Source organism: Oncorhynchus kisutch, unplaced genomic scaffold (genome assembly GCF_002021735.2).
Source record: "Oncorhynchus kisutch isolate 150728-3 unplaced genomic scaffold, Okis_V2 Okis01b-Okis20b_hom, whole genome shotgun sequence".
In the NCBI taxonomy this organism is placed as follows: Eukaryota; Metazoa; Chordata; class Actinopteri; order Salmoniformes; family Salmonidae; genus Oncorhynchus; species Oncorhynchus kisutch.
The window spans coordinates 1,422,188-1,441,617 of NW_022261978.1; the positions used below are offsets into that span (position 1 = coordinate 1,422,188).

At 41.5% G+C, this 19,430-nt stretch overlaps 1 protein-coding gene across 2 annotated transcripts in view; it reads right to left on the minus strand.

The window, feature by feature from the left end:
• Positions 1-477: 477 nt before the first annotated feature.
• lcor (ligand dependent nuclear receptor corepressor) overlaps positions 478-19,430 on the minus strand; it is an 83,552-nt gene continuing 64,599 nt past the window's right edge. Inside the window, exons 5-7 of one of the 2 annotated variants that reach the window (XM_031811415.1) lie at positions 18,727-19,152; positions 15,203-15,290; positions 478-4,178 (exon numbers count right to left, since the gene is read on the minus strand). In XM_031811415.1, the coding sequence (XP_031667275.1) occupies positions 3,017-4,178; positions 15,203-15,290; positions 18,727-19,152 (1,676 nt within the window). In that variant the 3' untranslated portion in view covers positions 478-3,016. Of the gene's footprint in view, positions 4,179-15,202; positions 15,291-18,726; positions 19,156-19,430 lie in introns of both variants that reach the window. The other variant, XM_031811414.1, reaches the window with a different exon arrangement.

Consider the following 19,430-nt stretch of genomic DNA (forward strand, 5'->3'; position numbering starts at 1 on the left):
CGGCTACGCATAACTGCCAATCAAACCATGGGAGGGAGGGAGGGTCGAAGTCCAAGACCAATCTATCAGAACAGGGCAAGGTAAGATTGTTCATTAGGGGTTTGAATATAATTATAACAATTATATACCAATTATTCACTAATTTAGAATACACTAGAGCATGAATCGCTTGGTACGACACTCATAAAGTAGTCTATACTTTGCAGATGTAAGCTCCTATCTAAGAATTCCCAAATCACCCGGAACGGATTGGTGCCATTTTGGAGAAGAAAATAAAATACAAAATGAAATAAATACAATGTACAGGACATTTGAAGGAGTGAATGTTCATTTCATCAGTGTTGACATGACGGAGATGTTTTCTAAGTACAATTTGATGAATAATCTCACAGACTGGGTGAGCACCAGGCAGTGTTTAGAGCGAACAGCAACGTTTACTACAGCAGAGCAAGAGAGGGCTTTAAAAACATTTTAAAAAACATGTTTATTTTTATTTTTCCTTTGTCTTTTTTTTTGCCCCCAACACACAAAAAAAACGAGAGCATCTTTTTCTAAAAACATTTTCTCAGAAGGATGGTTTTTTTCTTTCCCCTGACAAAACATGACGACAGATAAGATAGTTCCCGCCTGGTTTGGCAGGAGGGCTGCGGGGCAGGAACCAGATATGACAACTACACTACACGAAATCTGACAAATTCAAGCATCAACCAGGGTACTGAGGAGGTAATAGAGAAGAAACAGAATATGTTTAGGTCCAAGCTGCAGCTCTCTGAAAGTCTTTCAGACACTAAAGCTTTTTTTTCTCTCTTTTTGCTTTCTGGCCACCCCTTACCCTCCTCTAATCACCTCTCTTCCTCCCATCCAAACCCATCCCCATCTCTCTGAAAAGAGCTACAATATCTTCCTCTCTCTCACGCGGTAAAAAGAAAAAAGGTGCTATTTTCAGACGTTTAATTTCCAAACTTCTCCTCACACCCTCTTCACTGTTTTAGTTTGTGTTACCTTCTTCATGATTCACCGCGGTCTACAGGGCGTGGCACTGCTAAGCCACACCCACCTAGCCGGGCTGTAAGCTCCGCCCCCCGTCAGAAGTAGCAGAGTGAGAGAAGTCATGTCCTGCCCTTCACTTTTAGGTCCTGCAGGATAAAGGAAACACGTCCGTGTTTTAGAATCATGGCTTCGTCAAGAGATTCCCGTCTCAGGTACCCTGAGTTAAAAATGAGGAACAAAATCATCCAGAAATGCGGATTGGCTTTAAGTTCAGTGTCATAATAATTTATATTATATTATCCCCTAATCCCTCCCAACCGAACACATCCCCTCTCACTGTTAAATGCCCCCCCCCCAGTATAAATGCACATTGTCGTAATAAACTGCCTTTGAAACTACCTTTGAACATTTTAAAACCACATGGGAGTGAGAGGAGCCATTTCAAAACTCATCAACTAAGAAGCTTTTACTTAGTTAGAATTCTAAAACAGAAAACTTTATGAAATGTTTAGTGTTTAGAGACAGTAAGGCTGGTAAAACCTTCGCTCAGTACAGGATAATATATATATATTGTAGCAGCAATGTTTCCACTTCCTGGTCTTGGAGAGCTACAATGCATGTGGTTATCACTCCATGTGATGTCATAGTGTTAGGAGAACCCTGCCCACTAATTAGCTGAGCGCATATGCATGAGGTCGTTGGTTGGAATGAAAACCAGAGATGGCTACAGCTCCCTAGGATCGGGATTGGGAACAGATTCACTTGTTGCAGGTGCTTGAGGTAGAAGTTGCGCTCAACCACTGAACTAGGATCAGATCACCAAGCCCCAATCCAAACCTTAGCAATAAGGGGATAAAAAAAGACATCTGACTATGGACCAGTGGTTAGAGGCAACATTTACCTACCACCGTTGAGGTTGAGGAGCTCTCTCCAGGAGAGCAGCAGAGATATAAAATTGCCCCTACATGCTGATCTCAGGTCAGTTTTGAGGTTTCCCCCCTAATTGTTAAGGCAGGGTAAACTGATCCTAGATCTGTGGCTACGGGTAACTTGTACCTGGAGCGCAGTTGGCCGGGGATTATGACAGACCTTAAGTGCATGATGCTAGGACAGCAATGCCGAGGTAACCTGGTCTGTCACCACTGGGTGGCGCCGGTGAGCGCCAGACTGAAAGTGTAGTGCAAAAGAAAGCCAAACAAAAGAAGATAAAACAAACAAAAAAAACATTCAAAATATTCTAAAAGTTAGTAGTTATTTACTAAAACTTACGAACATGCATCCCTGATTGACTATTTTGTGTCTTTACCTTAAAAAGGACACGGCCAATGTTGCTTTCGTTCACTTTTAAAGAGTAGCAGAATATCGAAGGAGGAAAGAAAGTTTTGCGTTTGTTAAAGAGAAATGGCTACCTGGCGATAGAAATAATGCGGTTTTGATTCAGCTTCCTGGTGAGAGAGCTTCCTGTGACGTTACTAGTTTTAGAGTTGGTTCAAAACATAGGAGACAGTTCACTTACCAATTGGTACTAGTACTTAAATGAGAGAGGGGGGGACCATAATAGTTTGTTCAAAAGGGTTAATTTTTAACCCCCTCAAATTTTTCCCAAAGTTGAGATATTCCGCAGCCCAGACTGCATTTAAAAGCAATGCAGGGTCAGTGTATCAAGTTCAGAATAGGGGGAGTTCGGGTTTTGGGGGGGATAATCAACATGCTTTACAAACTGTAATTAATAACTGTCACGTCACTAGTGGCTTTTGACGCATTTGTTTCGCCGCTTGATATAAAAGCTAAACAAATGTGCAGTGTCAAAACGACAACCGCAGAACCAGCCGATTGGTTTAGTTTTAATCTCCAGCTTGTTTTAGAATCCTCCTCATATCCCTGCGCTTGTGCTCACCCAGATACTGCAACAGTAAATTGGCACAAATAAAGCTCCATTTGTTTCCAATTACTTTAGTCTTAATGTTAAGATGTTTTTATACATATATAAGGAAAGGGAGGATTCGTCGTCATCGTTGTTTCTCAGTTAATCTTCAAATTCCATTTTCATTTTTTGCTCGTGGTTCAGATCGGCGGCCTCCGGTGGCGCAACCTCTCGCGGCGTCGCGGTTGGTGTAGTCTCTGACTCGGCGGCGGAATCCTGTCCTCCCATCCTCAAGGTCAATTTGAGCTTCTTCTTAGGAGGATTCTTCAGTGTGCCCAGTCGCTCCTTCACCTTGTACTCCAGTGTGCTGTGAGGGATCCCGTACATGTTCTGGGCCTTGGATACGCTCATCTTCCCGCCCATCACCATGCCGATGGCCTCTTCTAAGATCTGGCTGTTGTACTGCCGGTAGCGCCCCCTCTTCTTCCTGGGCTGCTTAGAGCAGGGGTCGCCCTCGGGGTCGGAGGTCGGGTATGGTTGCCCGGAGGTCCCCTGATCCACGTCGGAGCTCCAGTAGTCTGCTGCCCCATCCAGAAAACCTCCCAGGCTGCCTCTCAGGCTACCGGCACGCCGGTTCTGCTTGGGCAGGATGACCCTCAGCTTCCTGCTCAAAGCATTCTCCACCCCACCGTGGCCCCCGGCGCCCAACACCATGGCCCCGTACCCGTACAGGTCTGAGGCGTGGGAGTCCCATGACAGGTCCATGCCCCTCACCTGGGGGATCTTCAGGTCCACGGGCGGGGAGTGGTGGCCTCCCGGCTCCCTCTTCACCACCACCTCATGGTGGGTCTTGGTGGAGCCATGGTGGTGGCGGAGGCCACCTCCGGAGGAGCTCTTGGAGGAGAACGCCCCGTGGTGGTGGTTGTCCAAGAACAGAGGCAGGTCTTGGAGGTCTGAGAGGATGGCGCTGGCCTGCTTCAGCCTCAGCAGGCTGTCCAGTTGGTGGTGGTGGGTTTTACCACTGGAGGAACCCCACGGAGAGCCGTCCCGTGCCAGGAGGGGGTGGGGCTCCACGTGGTTCCCTTTGTTCCCGTGGTTGAGAAGCCCCGCCGCCTCCAGACTAGCCAATGAGAGAGCCGGAGGCTGGCCGAGGAGGCGGTGCTTCTGGCTGAGGAGCTCCTCCTTTATAAGAAGCGAATGGGCCAATGGGGGCTTGAGGGGGGCGGAACTGACGTAGCTGTCCCTCAGCCCGTCCTGTAAGCTTCTCGGCAGCATGTCATCGTCCTCCACGTCCCGAAAGGAGCGCTCAACTCTCAGGGCACGCCTGATTGGAGGGAAAAGAGAAGAGAGGGGTGTTAACTTGGAAGTACTCAAATCAGTCGAATTGTAATGAACCAAAAACGACACGTTAAAATTACACTACTCTACACTGCTGACTGTTAATGCCAACAAACAAAAAGTACCACTTGGTTTTTAAAGAATATTACCTTGTGTTTTTAAAGTTGAACTTTCTTCCATAATATGTCATTGCTTAGGGGTTTTTTTTTCAGCAAAACTCTTCGGCAGTAAACGTGTAACAGTAAACGTGGAACAGTAAACATGTAACAGTAAACATGTAACAGTAAACATGTAACAGTAAACATGTAACAGTAAACGTGAAACAGTGAACGTGAAACAGTGAACGTGAAACAGTAAACGTGTAACAGTAAACGTGGAACCGTAAACATGGAACCGTAAACATGCAACATCTAAATGATAAATTCATCTCCCACACTTTAAAGGGGCAATCTGCAGTTGCTACATCCATTTCTGGACTCCTGAATTAGAGGTACCCACTGATTCTTGAAGAATATCATTTATAAAATGCCTCATCAGGATAATTGTACCCCATCAAACCCAAAATGTAAGCTTGTAATACTAAATCAATAAATAAATGTAAACAAACACTACATGGCCTCGAAACATGCATAAAATGATAAGTCTGATATCATGGATGGTCAGTCCGTGCATCTATACAGATGTAGGACCTTAATTTGATCACTCTTTTTTTGCAGAGAATTTTTCTGCAAATATACAGTGCTTTCGGGAAGTATAATAAACTGAAATATCACATTTACATAAGTATTCAGTCCCTTTACTCAGTACTTTGTTGAAGCACCTTTGGCAGCGATTACAGCCTTGAGTCTTCTTGGGTATGACGCTACAATCTTGGCACACCTGTATTTGGGGAGTTTCTCCCATTCTTCTCTGCAGATCCTCTCAAGATCTGTCAGGTTGGATGGGGTGTGTCACTGCACAGCCATTTTCAGGTCTCTCCAGAGATGTTTGATTGGGTTCAAGTCCGGGCTCTGGCTGGGCCACTCAAGGACATTCAGAGACTTGTCCCAAAGCCACTCCTGCATTGTCTTGGCTGTCTGCTTAGGGTCATTGTCCTGTTGGTAGGTGAACCAACCACCCCAGTCTGAGGTCCTGGGTGCTCTGGAGCAGGTTTTCATCAAGGATCTCTCTGTACTTTGCTCCGTTCATCTTTCCCTCGATCCTGACTAGTCTCCTAGTTCCTGCTGCTGAAAAACATCCACACAGCATGCCACCACCATGCTTCACCGTAGGGATGGTGCTAGGTTTCCTCTGGGTGTGACGCTTGGCATTCAGGCCAAAGAGTTCAATCTTGGTTCCATCAGACTGGAGAATCTTGTTTCTCATGGTCTGAGAGTGCTTTAGGTGCCTTTTGGCAAACTCCAAGCAGGCTGTCATGTGCCTTTTACGGAGGAGTGGCTTCTGTCTGGCCACTCTACCATAAAGGCCTGATTGGTGGAGTGCTGCATAGATGGTTGTCCTTCTGGAAGGTTTCCCCATCTCCACAGGGGAACTCTGGAGCTCTGTCAGAGTGACCATCGGGTTCTTGGTCACCTCCCTGACCAAGGTCCTTCTCCCCCGATTGCTCAGTTTTAGTGATCTTAGTGGTTCCAAACTTCTTCCATGCTGCAGACATGTTCTGTTAGCCTTCCCCAGATCTGTGCCTCAACACAATCCTGTCTCTGAGCTCTATGGACAATTCCTTTGACCACATGGCTTGGTTTTTGCTCTGACATGCACTGTCAACTGTGGGACCTTATATAGACAGGTGTGTGCCTTTCCAAATCATGTCCAATCAATTGAATTTACCACAGATGGACTCCAATCAAGTTGTAAAAACATCAAGGATGATCAATGGAAACAGGATGCACCTGAGCTCATAGCAAAGAATAATTATGTAAATAAGGTATTTATGTTGTTTATTTTTAATACATTTCCAAAAATGTTTAAAATCCTGTTTTCCCTTTGTGATTATGGGTGTGCATTGTGTGTACATTGATGAGGAACAAACATTATGTGATCCACAAAATGTGGAAAATGTCAGGGGGTCTGAATACTTTCCGAATGCACTGTAGGTCAAATTATGATCATACATCTGTAGCTCTGTCTATGAATTTGAGAGTGGTTACATTTCTCAGCTTTCTACTGAAACAGGGTCGGGGAGCTTCGCTTTGTGATTGTTTCAACTGCCCCTTTAATTTCATGATTACTAGATATAGCATAGACACAAATAACTACTTATATGGTCCCTTCAGTTTAGAGACAGTACCTTTATTTGAAATGCAATTTACTTCCTGGCTTGAGGGTGGGCGTTCAATCTCCATTTCAATTCATTACATTTGAGCTTAAAGCCCATTTGAGAACATGTTTTGGCTGTAAACTTGTGTTGGCTATTAGCTAGTTATACATCTTGACAGCTTGACAAAGTAGTTGCCATCATACGGATTATAACTCGTTAGCTGTTCCATATGGTCTCATCACATGGGAGAGAGTGGCTGCCTGCATCCCAAATGGCACCTTAATCCCTATGTAGTGCACTACTTCTGACCAGGGCCCGCAGTGCACTACAAAGGGAATGGGGTGCTATTTGGGATGCATCGGTGTCTGATGAATTATATTTACTGTGCAAAGTGGACGTAGCCGGAGCTATGTTCCACTCATTACAGCACGTTAGCTCCCATCTTCAACAATTAAGGTGCTCATGAGACACAGAGAGAAAGAGACAATTAACACTAATTTCCTATATTTTTTTGACCATGTGTAGAACATGCATGTTGTGACAGAGTGAGTCACGTTTATATAGGTAATTAGAGCTAACTTACATCATGTCAAACGTTTAATTTAGTGGCCGTCTTTTTCAAACTCAATTTCATTCAAATCATTTTGTTTCACGCAGAGAAAACTTATTTCAACTGAACTGCACTGGTTTGTTGTTTCTTTGTCCCCGTCTTGCATGAAGCGGAACTATCCATCTACATGGACATTTTACATTCTATTTGGTTCAAAAACAACCAAGCAACTTTATTTTACCACGTAAAAAAAAAAGTGATTTAAATGTTATTGAATCTTAATGCTGTTTTAAGAGATAGAGAGCCATGTACTGAGTAAACAGAGAACACACACGCACAGTCTGCTACACTAACAAATACCGTGAGGACAATGAGAGGAAGGGAAAACATCAAGGACACAGAGCATGAATTACCATGATCATAATACCAATCCCTCCCTGGGATAGAGACTCATTTGCCTGAGAAGGTATCGTGGGCGCAGAATGGAGCACATTGTGATCAGGTTGTAATTAACGGTATAGGATAAACTGTACATAGTAACAGTGTCATAGAATTCACCTGACAACACAATAGACAATGGCTGCGGTTGGAGTTGACGGCAGAGAGGTCTCGTTCCCAGCTAAACGAGAATTAACCTTGGCATGTCTCGTATAGAAATGGTCACAAAAAGGGTTGAGCGACACAAGGATGCTCTTTTCTTCTTACTCCACTCGTTATTTTAGAGAATCTGTCCTTTTGAGCTCCCTTTCTCCTTTCCATTATGTTGGCCTGAAATCAGGCCTGAAAGTTGTTCCTATACGGGCTAGAAAGAACATAGTGTTTTCTAAGAAACCCGTGCTAAAGCGCCCAAATTACATTTCCGTGACGGGTCTTAACGTTTCTATTTCTGAACTACCTGAGAAAGAAGTGACTTTTTTCTAACCTTGGTGTCGGGTACTGTTCAGTATGTAACCATAGCAACAGTAGCCTTTAAGCAGGAAGCACACATCCCAGTCCCCCGCAGACAAGCAGAGTGACAGCTCAATGCTACCTTCTAAATAGGACCATAGATATGTCAATCAGAATGGAAGGGGAAGTGTAGACAGATAGTGAATGAGCCGTAGCACTGAGGACGTCAGCAACCAAATCCTGTGAAGGAAAAAATACTATGGACATGGACATGCATATGTCCAAAACAAGTACAGACTTTGGATCTTAATTTGATAACTCTTTTGTTGCTGAGAATTGCAAAAATGTAGTGTATTTGAGTTTTAAAAAGGATTCTGAAGTTTTTAATTTCCACTTAGAAATTCCAGACTTGATTTTCCCCTAACGAAAAATGTATCAACCCCTACAAAAATGTCCATTAATTATAATCCACAAAATAATTCACATTTCCTGTTGCTACGGGATTATTTTCCTGCTGTAGCAAACTGGCTCAAATCAAGATCCGACATCTGTACATACAGTATATGCATACCCCTGATGAGGTTGTTATCTATATGTCAAAAAGTCAAATAATGACACACACATCCCTGATGAAGTAGTTATATATATATACACACTTGATGAGGGAGTTAGAAGGTGGTTTCACAGTAATTATGGCTGCACCATATAGTCTACATCTTATAGTCTAGACCTTAGTCTACAATAGTCTACACCTTATAGTCTACACCTTATAGTCTACACCTTATAGTCTACAATAGTCTACACCTTATAGTCTACACCTTATAGTCTACACCTTATAGTCTACACCTTATAGTCTACAATAGTCTACACCTTATAGTCTACAATAGTCTACACCTTATAGTCTACAATAGTCTACACCTTATAGTCTACACCTTATAGTCTACACCTTATAGTCTACAATAGTCTACACCTTATAGTCTACAATAGTCTACACCTTATAGGCTACAATAGTCTACACCTTATAGTCTACACCTTATAGTCTACAATAGTCTACACCTTATAGGCTACAATAGTATACACCTTATAGGCTACAATAGTCTAAACCTTATAGGCTACAATAGTCTCCACCTTATAGGCTACAATAGTCTCCACCTTATAGGCTACAATAGTCTACACCTTATAGGCTACAATAGTCTACACCTTATAGGCTACAATAGTCTACACCTTATAGGCTACAATAGTCTACACCTTATAGGCTACAATAGTCTACACCTTATAGGCTACAATAGTCTACACCTTATAGGCTACAATAGTCTACACCTTATAGGCTACAATAGTCTACACCTTATAGGCTACAATAGTCTACACCTTATAGTCTACACCTTATAGTCTACACCATTTTGTCTAGTCTACACCACACAGTCTACACCATACAGTCTACACCATATATAGTGCATTCGGAAAGTATTCAGACCCCTTGACTTTTTCTACATTTTGTTAAAATGGATAAAAAATTTAAAAAAATCCTCATTGATTTACACAAATTTTTTCACTTTTATTAAAAATAAAAAACAGAAATACCTTATTTACATAAATATTCAGACCCTTTGCTATGAGACTCAAAAATGAGCTCAGGTGCATCCTGTTTCCATTGATCATCCTTGAGATGTTTCAACAACTTGATTGGAGTCCACCTGTGGTAAATTCAATTGATTGGCACACACCTGTCTATATAAGGTTCCACAGTTGACAGTGCATGTCAGAGCAAAAACCAAGCCTTTATGTCGAAGGAATTGACCATAGAGCTCCGAGACAAGATTGTGTCGAGGCACAGATCTGGGGAAGGGAACCATAGCATTTCTGCAGCATTGAAAGTCCGCAAGAACACCGTGGCCTCCATCATTCTTAAATGGAAGAAGTTTAGAACCAAGAAGACTCTTGCTAGAGCTGGTCGCCAGGCCAAACTGAGCAATCGGGGGAGAAGGGCCTTGGTCAGGGAGGTGACCAAGAACCCGATGGTCACTCTGACAGAGCTCCTCTGTGGAGATGGGAGAACCTTCCAGAAGGACAACCATCTCTGCAGCTCTTTGGCCTGAATGAAAAGCGTCACGTCTGGAGGCAACCTGGCACCATCCCAGCAGTGAAGCAGGGACTGGGAGACTAGTCAGGATCGGGGAAAGATGAACGGAGCAAAGTACAGAGAGATCCTTGATGAAAACCTGCTCCAGAGCATTCAGAACCTCAGACTGGGGAAAAGGTTCACCTACCAACAGGACAACGACTTTAAGCACACAGCCAAGACAATGCAGGAGTGACTTCGGGACAAGTCTCTGAATGTCCTTGAGTGGCCCAGCCAGAACCCGGACTTGAACCCAATCGAACATCTCTGGAGAGACTGGAAAAAAATCTGAATGGGAGAAACTCCCCAAATACAGGTGTGGCCAAGCTTGTAGCGTCATACCCAAGAAGACTCCAGGCTGTAATCGCTGCCAAAGGTGCCTCACAAAGTGCTGAGTAAAGGGTCTGAATACTGATGTAAATATGACAGTTCAGTTTTTTTTTTTTTATACATTTGCAAAAATGTCTAAAAACGTGTTTAGTTAAATGTAGTCTACACACAGTGGTGGTTAATGGTGTATGGTGACTAGTGGCACTTGTTTGCTGTTATGAAACTAAAATGAACAAACTATTGATGTATTGGTTATTATGGTGTCATGATATTTTTAAAGGAAACTGTTATCATTTGATTGTGTAAGTAAAATACTAGGTTAATTTTCACACTGTAAAATAAAGGGGTAAGCTAAATGAGTGAGATGATCTGTGTTTGGTAATATATCTGAGGTCTCGGAGGAAGTGTGGAGGGATGGAGGTGTGGAGCGAGGGAGGAGGGTGGATGGAGGAGGTGTGGAGCGAAGGAGGAGGGTGGATGGAGGAGGGGTGGAGTGAGGGAGGATGGTGGATGGAGGAGGGTGGAGTGAGGGAGGAGGGTAGAGTGAGGGAGGAGGGTGGATGGAGGAGGGGTGGAGTGAGGGAGGAGGGTGGATGGAGGAGGTGTGGAGCGAAGGAGGAGGGTGGATGGAGGGGTGGAGCGAGGGAGGAGGGTGGATGGAGGAGGGGTGGAGCGAGGGAGGGAGGAGGGTGGATGGAGGAGGTGTGGAGCGAAGGAGGAGGGTAGATGGAGGAGGGGTGGAGCGAGGGAGGAGTGTGGATGGAGGAGGGGTGGAGCGAGGGAGGAGGGTGGAGTGAGGAGGGTGGAGTGAGGGAGGAGGGTGGATGGAGGAGGGGTGGAGTGAGGGAGGAGGGTGGATGGAGGAGGGGTGGAGTGAGGGAGGAGGGTACATCCAGTTCCTCATCCCCCTCTTTAGTTAATATTACATGACCTGATCATTAGTAAACCCCAAACCACCAACGCTGCTTCTGATACACCAACGAGGTGTCTTACAACAGATTACACACACCACCCTCACCATACAATATTGCTTTGGGCGTCAACATGTATCGAGACGCTCAAATCCATCTTTGACCTTCTGTGTGTTCTAATCATTCCAAGGTCTATCCATAGTTATACAGGTCATTTATTCTAATTTAAAGCAGGAAAACAAAGTTTGTACGGTGTGTTAATCATGCAAATATGACTTGAAGGCAAAACACTCAGGTATCAATAACATCCACCACGACTATGTGGGTAAGTAAATAAAAGCTGGATATAGTAGAGAGGCAACAGGAAAACCAATAGTCCCTGAGGTCTTTGATGCAGTCTAACGTTGACCTCCTAGATCATGAAGAATTACATCCAAATAGCATAAATACATACTTATAAAACCTAGGTACTGTAATCATAATGATAATGGATTAGGGTTAGTTACTTATAAATACCTAGGTACTGTAATCATAATGATAATGGATTAGGGTTAGTTACTTATAAAACCTAGGTACTGTAATCATAATGATAATGGATTAGGGTTAGTTACTTATAAATACCTAGGTACTGTAATCATAATGATAATGGATTAGGGTTAGTTATAAATACCTAGGTACTGTAATCATAATGATAATGGATTAGGGTTAGTTACTTATAAATACCTAGGTACTGTAATCATAGTGATAATGGATTAGGGTTAGTTACTTATAAATACCTAGGTACTGTAATCATAGTGATAATGGATTAGGGTTAGTTACTTATAAATACCTAGGTACTGTAATCATAGTGATAATGGATTAGGGTTAGTTACTTATAAATACCTAGGTACTGTAATCATAGTGATAATGGATTAGGGTTAGTTATAAATACCTAGGTACTGTAATCATAGTGATAATGGATTAGGGTTAGTTACTTATAAATACCTAGGTACTGTAATCATAGTGATAATGGATTAGGGTTAGTTATAAATACCTAGGTACTGTAATCATAGTGATAATGGATTAGGGTTAGTTATAAATACCTAGGTACTGTAATCATAGTGATAATGGATTAGGGTTAGTTACTTATAAATACCTAGGTACTGTAATCATAGTTAATAATGGATTAGGGTTAGTTACTTATAAATACCTAGGTACTGTAATCATAGTGATAATGGATTAGGGTTAGTTATAAATAGCTAGGTACTGTAATCATAGTGATAATGGATTAGGGTTAGTTACTTATAAATACCTAGGTACTGTAATCATAGTTAATAATGGATTAGGGTTAGTTACTTATAAATACCTAGGTACTGTAATCATAGTGATAATGGATTAGGGTTAGTTATAAATAGCTAGGTACTGTAATCATAGTGATAATGGATTAGGGTTAGTTACTTATAAATACCTAGGTACTGTAATCATAGTTAATAATGGATTAGGGTTAGTTACTTATAAATACCTAGGTACTGTAATCATAGTGATAATGGATTAGGGTTAGTTATAAATACCTAGGTACTGTAATCATAATGATAATGGATTAGGGTTAGTTACTTATAAATACCTAGGTACTGTAATCATAGTGATAATGGATTAGGGTTAGTTACTTATAAATACCTAGGTACTGTAATCATAGTTAATAATGGATTAGGGTTAGTTACTTATAAATACCTAGGTACTGTAATCATAATGATAATGGATGAGGGTTAGTTACTTATAAAACCTAGGTACTGTAATCATAGTGATAATGGATTAGGGTTAGTTACTTATAAATACCTAGGTACTGTAATCATAGTGATAATGGATTAGGGTTAGTTACTTATAAATACCTAGGTACTGTAATCATAATGATAATGGATGAGGGTTAGTTACTTATAAAACCTAGGTACTGTAATCATAGTGATAATGGATTAGGGTTAGTTACTTATAAATACCTAGGTACTGTAATCATAGTGATAATGGATTAGGGTTAGTTACTTATAAATACCCAGGTACTGTAATCATAGTGATAATGGATTAGGGTTAGTTACTTATAAATACCTAGGTACTGTAATCATAATGATAATGGATGAGGGTTAGTTACTTATAAAACCTAGGTACTGTAATCATAGTGATAATGGATTAGGGTTAGTTACTTATAAATACCTAGGTACTGTAATCATAGTGATAATGGATTAGGGTTAGTTACTTATAAATACCTAGGTACTGTAATCATAGTGATAATGGATTAGGGTTAGTTATAAATAGCTAGGTACTGTAATCATAGTGATAATGGATTAGGGTTAGTTACTTATAAATACCTAGGTACTGTAATCATAGTGATAATGGATTAGGGTTAGTTACTTATAAATACCTAGGTACTGTAATCATAATGATAATGGATGAGGGTTAGTTACTTATAAAACCTAGGTACTGTAATCATAGTGATAATGGATTAGGGTTAGTTACTTATAAATACCTAGGTACTGTAATCATAGTGATAATGGATTAGGGTTAGTTACTTATAAATACCTAGGTACTGTAATCATAGTGATAATGGATTAGGGTTAGTTATAAATAGCTAGGTACTGTAATCATAGTGATAATGGATTAGGGTTAGTTACTTATAAATACCTAGGTACTGTAATCATAGTTAATAATGGATTAGGGTTAGTTACTTATAAATACCTAGGTACTGTAATCATAATGATAATGGATGAGGGTTAGTTACTTATAAAACCTAGGTACTGTAATCATAGTGATAATGGATTAGGGTTAGTTACTTATAAATACCTAGGTACTGTAATCATAGTGATAATGGATTAGGGTTAGTTACTTATAAATACCTAGGTACTGTAATCATAATGATAATGGATGAGGGTTAGTTACTTATAAAACCTAGGTACTGTAATCATAGTGATAATGGATTAGGGTTAGTTACTTATAAATACCTAGGTACTGTAATCATAGTGATAATGGATTAGGGTTAGTTATAAATAGCTAGGTACTGTAATCATAGTGATAATGGATTAGGGTTAGTTACTTATAAATACCTAGGTACTGTAATCATAGTGATAATGGATTAGGGTTAGTTACTTATAAATACCTAGGTACTGTAATCATAGTGATAATGGATTAGGGTTAGTTATAAATAGCTAGGTACTGTAATCATAGTGATAATGGATTAGGGTTAGTTACTTATAAATACCTAGGTACTGTAATCATAGTGATAATGGATTAGGGTTAGTTATAAATAGCTAGGTACTGTAATCATAGTGATAATGGACTAGGGTTAGTTACTTATAAATACCTAGGTACTGTAATCATAATGATAATGGATTAGGGTTAGTTATAAAACCTAGGTACTGTAATCATAGTGATAATGGATTAGGGTTAGTTATAAATAGCTAGGTACTGTAATCATAGTGATAATGGATTAGGGTTAGTTATAAATAGCTAGGTACTGTAATCATAGTGATAATGGATTAGGGTTAGTTACTTATAAATACCTAGGTACTGTAATCATAATGATAATGGATGAGGGTTAGTTACTTATAAAAACCTAGGTACTGTAATCATAATGATAATGGATTAGGGTTAGTTACTTATAAATACCTAGGTACTGTAATCATAATGATAATGGATTAGGGTTAGTTACTTATAAATACCTAGGTACTGTAATCATAATGATAATGGATTAGGGTTAGTTACTTATAAAAACCTAGGTGCTGTAATCATAATGATAATGGATGAGGGTTAGTTCTCTTCCGACGCTGTAAACCCTTGACATCGTAACGTAACAAAAGGTGATTACCTTGGAAACCAATGGGAAATAACACATTGATCACTACAATGATCATTTATAACGGAGGTGTGTGTGTGTGTGTGTGTGTGTGTGTGTGTGTGTGTGTGTGTGCGCACGGCGTGTGTGTCTTACCCCTTCACTGTGGGCAACAGGGTGTAACTGTGAGAGTTTTTGAGGACGGTGCCGTGGGCCTTCTTGGTGGAGAGGTCCAGGACTCCATCTGAGGATTAACATACGCAGATACACACACACACTGTTTTAGGGCACAGTTCATCACAGATCATCTAAGTATGTACTGTATAACTTGACTTCAATTGATTGGGACTTTTTAAATGAATGTAATTAACATTGTAAATGTGCCGTTCAATAACAGATGTTTGTGTGACTCTATAAATCACTGGAAATGAGAAAGGAAAAGGACTCCAGGAGAAGAATACAACATAGAAAATCACATGAATAAATAAAGAAAATAATCATTACTGTTCCCTCCACTCTGCTCTTTGTTTAAAGAGTAATAACAATATTATATTCCTCTTTCCACTGACTGAACCACACACACACACACACAAACACACACACCCTCCTCCTCCTCGGGTTAGTAATCCCCAAAGTGCAGCTGACCTGTCTGATGACCTGTCCGTCTGAACAGAGCTGAAGGACCTCTTTAATCTTTAGGGCTTTTTGGTTAGACAAAAGAAGGTGGTGATATTAAAATGAATTTCTCTCTCTTGTGTGTTTATGGGTGTTTGGGGAGGGGGGGGCATACATAAACACACTATAATACCATATATGGTCACAGGCATTAGAGGATAATCCAGGCCAAATGTCTATAGGGCAAGAGGGATTTCAAGGCATGGGGGTTAATGTTTTTAAGATTCAAAAATCTATTTTTCAGCATAACGCGACTTGGCATTCAGCCTCCAACTGTTTGTTAGAATTAGGATACTAGTAGTTTTCATTTGGCCCAGTCTGTTTGGCTCTATACAACTTTTACTGGTCCAATTACAGGTTGTGGGGGATTTGCGACCAATGTTTAACTTCCTGACTGATGTCTTGAGATGTTGCTTCAATATATCCATATCATTTTCCTACCTCATGATGTCATCTATTTTGTGAAGTGCACCAGTCCCTCCTGCAGCAAAGCACCCCCACAACATGATGCTGCCACCCCTGTGCTTCACAGTTGGGATGGTGTTCTTCGGCTTGCAAGCCTTCCACTTTTTTATGGCCAACAGTTCCATTTTTGTTTCTTCAGACCAGAGGACATTTCCCCAAAAGTACAATCTTTGTCCCCATGTGCAGTTGGAAACCGTAGTCTGGCTTTTTTATGGCGGTTTTGGAGCAGTGGCTTCTTCCTTGCTGAGCGGCTTTTCAGGTTATGTCGATATAGGACTCGTTTTACTGTGGATATAGATACTTTTGTACCTGTTTCCTCCAGCATCTTCACAAGGTCCTTTGCTGTTGTTCTGGGATTGATTTGTACTTTTCGCACCAAAGTACGTTAATCTCTAGGAGACAGAACGCGTCTCCTTCCTGAGCGGTTAGATGGCTGCATGGTCCCTTGGTGTTTATACTTGCGTACTATTGTTTGTGCAGATGAACGTGGTACCTTCAGGTGTTTGGAAATTGCTCTGAAGGATAAACCAGACTTGTGGAGGTCTACGATTTTTTTCCTGAGGTATTTGCTGATTTCTTTTGATTTTCCCAAGATGTCAAGCAAAGAGGCACTGAGTTTGAAGGTAGGCCTTGAAATACATCCACATGTACACTTCCAATTAGCTTCTAAAGCCATGACATAATTTTCTGGAATTTTCCAAGCTGTTTAAAGGTACAGTCAACTTAGTGAATGTAAACTTCTGACGCACTGGAATCGTGATACAGTGAATTATAAGTGAAATAATCTGTCTGTAAACAATTGTTGGAAAAATTACTTACATGCACAAAGTAGATGTCCTAACCGACTTGCTAAAACTATAGTTTGTTAACAAGAAATTTGTGGAGTGGTTGAAAAACGAGTTTTAATGAATCCAACCTAAGTGTATGTAAACTTCCGACTCCAACTGTAAGAGAGCTATAGGGGAAATATAGGGAAGATATAAGGGATATATAGGAGCGATATTGGAGATATATAGGGGATCTATAGGAGAGATATAGGGGAGATATAGGGGAGCGATAGGGGAGAGATATAGGGGATCTATAGGGGATCTATAGGAGAGATATAGGGGAGCGATAGGGGATCTATAGGAGAGATATAGGGGAACGATAGGGGAGAGATATAGGGGATCTATAGGAGAGAGATAGGGGAACGATAGGGGAGAGATATAGGGGAGCGATAGGGGAGAGATATAGGGGAGTGATAGGGGAGAGATATAGGGGAACGATAGGGGAGAGATATAGGGGAGCGATAGGGGAGAGATGTAGGGGAGAGATATAGGGGAACGATAGGGGAGAGATATAGGGGAGAGATATGGGGGAGAGATATAGGGGAGAGATAGGGGAGAGATATGGGGGAGAGATGTAGGGGAGAGATATAGGGGAGCGATAGGGGAGAGATGTAGGGGAGAGATATAGGGGATATATAAGTGGCTCATGGGAGATACATGGGAGCTATAGAAGAGATATAGGGAAGCTATATGAGACCTATAGGGAGATATAAGCAACATACAGGGGAGATATTGGCGATACAGGGAGATATAGGAAAGATAAATGGAGATAGGAGAGATACAGGGAGATATAGGAAAGATAAATGGAGATAGGAGAGATACAGGGAGATAGGAGAGATACAGGGAGATATAGGAAAGATACAGGGAGATATAGGAAAGATACAGGGAGATATAGGAAAGATACATGGAGATAGGAGAGATACAGGGAGATAGGAGAGATACAGGGAGATATAGGAAAGATACATGGAGATAGGAGAGATACAGGGAGATATAGGAAAGATACATGGAGATAGGAGAGATACAGGGAGATATAGGAAAGATATAGGAAAGATACATGGAGATATAGGAAAGATACATGGAGATAGGAGAGATACAGGGAGATATAGGAGAGATACAGGGAGATATAGGAGAGATACAGGGGGATATAGGAAAGATACATGGAGATAGGAGAGATACAGGGAGATAGGAGAGATACAGGGAGATATAGGAAAGATACAGGGGAGATATAGGAAAGATACAGGGAGATATAGGAAAGATACATGGAGATAGGAGAGATACAGGGAGATATAGGAAAGATACATGGAGATAGGAGAGATACAGGGAGATATAGGAAAGATACATGGAGATAGGAGAGATACAGGGAGATATAGGAAAGATACATGGAGATAGGAGAGATACAGGGAGATATAGGAAAGATACATGGAGATAGGAGAGATACAGGGAGATATAGGAAAGATACATGGAGATAGGATAGATACAGGGAGATATAGGAAAGGTACATGGAGATAGGAGAGATACAGGGCGTTCTATTGAAGTTATGGGGGAGTTCTTCAGTCCAGGTTTCTCTTCTACTTATTTATTTTATTGAATATTTGTTCTTATTTCCCTTTTTCTTATTGTTGTTGCATTTCATTCTACAGTGCAACACCATTTTATCTTGTCCATAAGGTAAATAGGTGTTGATTCGATATGGACGTGTGAGTGGTGTCTTACCCTCTGTTTTGGTCTCTGTGGGGTCTGGCCTCTTGACGGTGAGGTCCAGTGGAGAGTCCTGGTCGGCCATGAGAAGCTTGCTGAGGACGGGGTTCTGTGCAGAGGCAGCAGCACCGGTACCACTACAGTTACTACCGGCTCCGTTCCCACTGTCCGGGGCGAAGGCAGAGGCGGAGGCGGGGCTGAGGCCCGGTCCCGGGGACGGGGGGCTGGACGCCCCCGGCAGAGCGGGGGGGGCCGGGGCTGGAGAGGCCGCTCTCGGCAAGAGGCGGCTTTGGTCCTTGATGCCGTTGGGCTGGGGCTGATGGGGGGGGTCCTGAGAATAGCTGTTTTTTGAGGTATATTCGGCAGCGAACTGACGGATCATTCGCTGCATTATCTCACGAGCCACTAGAGGGATGTGGGGGTCCGAGAAGCTTGGGAGGTCTGCTAGAGACAAACAAACACACAACATTAGACACCTATTAGAACTTTCTTATTCTGTTTAACATTCCAACGACCGGCTAAAGATCTGGCAGCACTACAACTAGAAACATCAAAGCTGCAATATGTCACTTTATGGGGGAACGGACCAAATTCACGTAGAAATGTCAGTTATGAACCTGTCACCTGTTATGAACCTGAACAGGCAGTTAACCCACTGTTCCTAGGCCGTCATTGAAAATAAGAATTTGTTCTTAACTGACTTGCCTAGTTAAATAAAG